The sequence below is a fragment of the Austrofundulus limnaeus genome, unplaced genomic scaffold (assembly GCF_001266775.1).
Source record: "Austrofundulus limnaeus strain Quisiro unplaced genomic scaffold, Austrofundulus_limnaeus-1.0 Scaffold583, whole genome shotgun sequence".
Classification (NCBI taxonomy): domain Eukaryota; kingdom Metazoa; phylum Chordata; class Actinopteri; order Cyprinodontiformes; family Rivulidae; genus Austrofundulus; species Austrofundulus limnaeus.
In genome coordinates this window covers 299,518-305,764 of record NW_013952985.1, presented here as the reverse complement: position 1 = coordinate 305,764, position 6,247 = coordinate 299,518, and the positions used below count along the sequence as shown (strand labels likewise).

At 35.6% G+C, this 6,247-nt stretch overlaps 1 protein-coding gene across 1 annotated transcript; it reads left to right on the top strand.

Moving 5' to 3' along the window:
- The first annotated feature begins 2,736 nt into the window (after nt 1-2,736).
- On the top strand, nt 2,737-4,467 carry LOC106530964 (trace amine-associated receptor 1-like). The gene has a single exon (XM_014026701.1). It carries the CDS (start codon nt 2,844-2,846, stop codon nt 3,813-3,815), a length of 972 nt encoding a protein of 323 aa, XP_013882155.1. The 5' UTR covers nt 2,737-2,843; the 3' UTR covers nt 3,816-4,467.
- The last annotated feature ends 1,780 nt before the right edge of the window (nt 4,468-6,247 follow it).

The following is a 6,247-nucleotide window of genomic DNA, read 5'->3' as shown; positions in this document are numbered from 1 at the left end:
GTGCCCACCCCCAACCGACCACCCCCCAAACTCTGGCAGCCACCCCAGCCAGCGGGCCAACCACAGCAATCAGGAGCCAGACTCCAGGAGTCCAAATAGCCCCAGGGAAGCCGGAGCGCCAGCCCCGCCTCTGGAGCCCCTCCAAGCCCCATGTCTGCCCGCAAATGCTTATTTCAGAACAGCAACTGAGACCACCTACAACCGCGCGCGGGTGTGGGGGTGCATACGGTGCGCAGCGCCGTGGCTTCTGAATAATAGAAAATGATTTAACACAGTTGTTTATACTTTTAGCGGTTCTTTTTATTCCACAGCTGAGCTGCTAAAAATGACAGATTTTCTTTTCTGGATCTCTGGCAGACCGACTTCAATCTCTGAACTCGTAAAGTTCTTCTTTTTAGTTTTTGCTGTCATTTTCATGAATGTACACTTCCTGATACCTGAGGCAGGAAACATAGCCTTATATGGTGTTTTTGGAGTGGTAATTATGCTAATCTCCTCTCGCGTGCACGAGCAGCTGGATACGAACAGGTGGGATTTACGCAGCTCATTTACACACTTTTCCTGAAGATAGAAGAGTTTGTTGAATCTGACGTGACATGTTCGTACGAACCCTTCGTACGAACAAAAGAGAAATTTAGGATAAGAATACGAACATGTTCTTGCATGAGGCCCAATGTGAGTGGGCACAGGCACCAGTGGCGAGACTAGGACTGTTTTTTTCAAGAAGTACATACCCAAAGTGGAGTAAAAAAAACCTTTAAAAAGTGAATTTTGCATAATATGTCCCCTTTAATATATATTTTCATTTATCAATATTTTTTGAATGTGTATTTTCCATGTTACTCTTTCATCAAACCATAAACCAAGAAACAAACTGTTTCACTCTTTCAAGTTTTTGTCCRTATAATTTAATTTCAATATCATTATTTATCCTTTTCCTTGAAAAAAATTACTTTAGTTTTATCAACAGAGAATTTAAACCCCCATTTATTTGACCACTTTTCAACCGATATAATTGCTTTCTGTAACTGTTTAACAATAAACTTTGCTTTCCCTCTTTTCCACAAGGCCCCATCATCAGCAAACAATGACCACCCCATTCCATTTTCTATATCATCAAACATGTCATTAATCATTATAGAAAATAATAAAGGACTCACTATGCACCCCTGTGGTGTCCCGTTCTCTATGAAATATTTATTAGAATAATTTTCACCTATTCTCACCTGTATTTGTCTTTCTGAAAGAAAATTTTTTATCCATTCATACATTCTGCCATTAAAACCCAATCTTTTCAGGTTTATTAAAAAACCATCTTTCCACATCATATCATACGCTTTTTTCTATGTCAAGAAATACAGCTACAACACTCTCTCTGTTAATCTGAGCTTTTCTAATTTCATGCTCAAGACATAAAATCGGACCCATTGTGTTTCTTACTTTTCTGAAACCACTCTGGTAATTTGATAAATATCCTTTTTTTTCTATATAGTAAGTTAATCTTTCATTATTTTGCAAATGTTTGAAATTAAAGCTTTTGTCTTTAATTACTTGGTTTTGTATCATCCTTTCCTGGCCTTTGTATAGGTATTACTATTGCTTCCTTCCANTATTACTAAAAGTGATTTCTAACATCAGCTATTATAGGTGACTATAGCGGCAAGATAACTTTTCRTAAGAAAAACAGCTGCCCTGTGGAATTATTTCTGGTTCTTTATGGTGAAATAAGGTCCCCAAAACAGATCTTGCTTAGGGCTCCCAAATGTCTAGGGCCGGCCCTGATGCTACGGAGACTAATCTGTGCTTTAAATCACTTTCATATACTGATGGGACACACATCAGCAGCAGAGTGGGTTCAGTTTGACATATGACTGAATAGCAGTGATTCAAACTGCTAACTCTGATTAGAGGATGACTCCCTTAACCACTCAGCCACAGCCACCTCATATATTGAAAAAATATGAGTATTTATGGTCTTGTAAAATGAATCTCAAAACAAGTATCAATAGCAAAAAAGGCTATTTGACAAAGGCAGAGAAAATTTGGCTAATTTTTCCTGTACATTCTCAGCTCTTCCGCTCATCCCACAAATGCATGTTCTTAACAAATGTGGCCCATTTAAAAGGGAAATTAGCTGGCTTTCCAACGGTTTGATTGCCAACAACCATTGTTATAAAAATAAATCTACCAAACACTAATTTTCTTACATTCTGTGTTAACTTATATTTTTGGGCCTACATTTATGGCCTCAGAGGCCTCAGTGAGAATACAATACCATTTCCTCATATGCAGCATTACGAAATTATTTTTATAACCCCCCTCAGTGGAAATTGTCTTAGAATCCAAAGGGGAAGAAAACATTTAGGAACCACTGCTCTAAGATGTCAGTTGTCCACTCCTTAGTGACATTCTAAAATGTGCTTTCAACTTCACTTGGTAGTTATTAAAGAAGTCTACTGTAGTTCATAAATCCCCTATTTTGCCATACGGAAACAAACAAACAAACAATGATTGAATGAAGAAACAAATGTCTAGTCCATTCCCAAATTTCTTTTTGCAGACTGGTTTTGTAAAATAAAAATAAAAATAAAAAAATAAAGGAAGTATTTTGATGTCCACAGTTTCCTACTCCCTAYTGGATGAGTTTTTGATGAGTAGGAGGAGTAATGAATATCAAGACTGAGTAATTCTACAGCAGTCACCAGGCAGTCACATTGACGTGCTGAGGTAATCTGGCTGTGGTAGAAAACTGGGAGAGAACAAATTTATCTGAGAAAAATAAGTTATCTTGTGCAATCTAACCTCAACTGTATACAGTCTAATTTTGAATACCTCTGAAATCAATGGCAGAAGATTCTTTWTATGTTTTTTCTGACTTCCATCCTTGCTATGAAATAAATAATGTTTCTAAAACACTGACGAGGACTTCTTCCACAGCATGTGTTTTACTGTATATTTTCCTTGGTTTACTCTCTGTTGTCACAGTATGTGGAAACCTTCTTGTAATATTCTCTGTCATTTATTTCAAACAACTCCACACACCGTCTAACTACCTCATCAGCTCTCTAGCTGTGACAGACCTGCTTGTTGGAGTAGTAGTTTTTCCTCTGAGCATATCTTTTCCTCTCACTGCTTGTCTGTATTACAGAGATATATTTTGCAAAATACGTGACAGCTTTGATGTTATACTAAGCTCAACATCTATTTTGAATTTATGCTGTATTTCTGTAGACAGATACTATGCAGTGTGTAAGCCCCTTGTATATAGAATGAAGATAAACTTCCATGTTGTTGGAATTATGATCCTTATGAGTTGTGKTGTTCCTGTTCTAGTTGCTATTGGCTTTGTCATTTCAGAGTTAAACCAAGAAAAATGTTATGAAAACTGTTTTCGGGATGTTGTGCTTGAAAAATCTTTGACACCTGTTTTTGTATTTTACCTCCCTATAACCATAATGTTGTATATCTACTTGAGGATATTTCTTATTGCTCAGAAACAGGCACGAAGCATCCAGAGCACAACAAAGTCTGTGGTTACTGTCAGTAGCATGGAAAGGAAGACGACAAAAACTCTGGCTATTGTTCTGGGAGCTTTTCTAATGTGCTGGCTGCCTTTCTTTCTTTGTTTTTCTTTGCAGCTGTTAGGTGGTGTATCAATGCAAATTTATGAAACACTGAACTGGCTCRCTTTGTCCAATTCAATGTTTAATCCATTCATTTATGCTTTCTTTTATCAGTGGTTTAGGTCAGCTTTCAAAATGATCATTTCTGGGAAAATATTTCAAGGGAACTGTTCAAACTCCAAACTCCTTTGACAAATTTCAAATCTGAAAAGCTGAAACCATTTTAGCACCATAGAGGTGATGATACTGGCAGGTAATTGTTAGAATCTGTGTCTTGTGTTCTGTCTTCCTCTGGTGTTCTGTGTTCTCACTACCATCTTTTCCTCAGTCTGCGCTGTTGTCTCCTGATTCACTCTCACACGTCTGTACTCAGTAATTCTTCCTCTTCTTAGAGTTTATTGGCAGTTTGCAAAAAACTTTAGGTGTGCACTACTGCCACCAACTGGAATGGAGTGTGGAAAGAAATGACTCTTACTAACAACAAAATAAAACAAACAAAAAATAAATAACTCATATCCTATCAAATAATCAAGCCAATATCAGATAATTAATCAGAGTTTGAGAACTATCAGATACTGAGTTTCGTTGTAAAATTTCTAATGGATTTAATCTAATTTTCATTTCATCAAGCCTATTAATCAATTGAGCTCTTTCATGTCTGTACTTCTGACAGTTTAACAGAATATGTTCTATTGCTTCATTGTCTCCACAATCACATTTACCAGTATCATGTTTTCCTATTAAGGAGAGTGCTATTTAATCCTGTATGTCCAAATTTAAGATTTGATATAACTACTGTTTCTCTTCCCTTCTGTTTCTTTCAGCACTTCTCATCTCTCCTACTTTCCTGTGAATCTTATAAAACAATCTACCTTTTCTTTCTTCTTTCCATTGTTTTTGCCACTTTTCTCTAATTTTTATGATACTTTTTACTTCTGTTTGACTAACTTTGGCATCTATCTCAACTAAAACATGTCTAGTAGCCTCCTTTGCTACTTTGTCTGCCCTTTCATCTCCTCTAATACCAACATGAGCTGGAATCCATGCAAATATGACAATTAACCCCATCATTTTAATTCTAAATAATGTTTGTTGTATTTCTATCATAATGTCTGGTCTACTTTCTGAAAAATAGTTTTTGATACTAATTAATGATGAGCTGGAATGTGAATGCATTATTGATCTTAATGGCTGATTATCTTCAGTCCACTGAACAGCTAATAATATTGCTACCATTTCCCCTGTGTATACTGATATATTATCACTTATCCTCCTCCCTAATTCCACACCAAACTCGGGAATTATGTAAGCTACTCCAATTTGATCTTCTATATTCCTTGATGCATCTGTATATACTTTAACATATCCATAATATTTAGTAATATATTCTTTGCTTATAAAATAATTTAAAGCATTGTAAGAAAATACGTGTTTTAATATCGCCTGAAATCAGATGAAAACACAAGTGTTAAATAAAATGATCTGTGATAAGAAATAATGTCATACAACACCAGAATTCTGGAGTGGTGGCTTATTATGCCAATGGCTGGCAAGTCAAAACCACACACACTGGAAGAAAAACAGGAAATGGACCAGTATATATACAGAATCTTCAATGCCTGAGTTCGCCCCCTGCTGACATATGGCTGAATCATCGGCATTCAGACAAAAACCTTAATCTAATGGTTTAAAAACGGTTCACTTATGTGTTGTTATTGATTCGGACATATATCTACCTAATTTAATTAACACATAATATAACAAACATTATAAAAGTATCATAAAATAAGGAAACCCTAATACTCTGGTGTTGTTTATAATATCGGTACTGAGCTATAATAACTATAAATTTCTTCAGCATTTTTATTTTTCTTTTCTAATAATTCCATATCTACAACTGAATCTGCAAATAACCATGGACATACCACTGAYAATGGTACAGTTGGACTTATATTAATATTGTTTATCTGATTTTCTACATTTTTCTGGTTTATTTCCCAACCAAAACTTTTTATTTTTTTCTTTCATTTTTCCCAGCATGATTTTAACAGTTCTTGAGTTGGATGGTTTTGGTCATGCCCTCATAAACTGACCCAATAATTTAAAGATGACTGATCCCTTCTTATACTAAGTGGTAATTCTCCCATTTCTATTAGTAAAGATGATGTAGGTGTTGTTTTAAATGCTCCAGTGATAATTCTCATAGTCTGTTACTGAATATTATGCTCCAGTGATAATTCTCATCGTCTGTTACTGAATATTATTTAACTATTCTAAAGATGTTTCAGAAGCTGAATTATATGCTATACTCCCATTATATAACACTGATCTAATCAATCCTGTGTATTTAGTCTTCATTGATTTMCCGTCTGCTCCCCAGTCTTTTCCAGTTAAACATCTCATAATGTTTAAAGGAGACCAATTATGGGTCCTAGAATTTTTTATGGTATTATCTGTGGGCTATCCAGACCATGTTCATTCAATTTAATGCACAAAATAATTCTCAGATAATAAAATTTCCCATTTTCCAGTTCTGCCTGCTCTGACTTCCATTCAGAAGAGCTGTTTATGTTAATGAGCTCTGTTGGTAACGCCCTCCAAAAATCTGTTGACATTAACTCCAC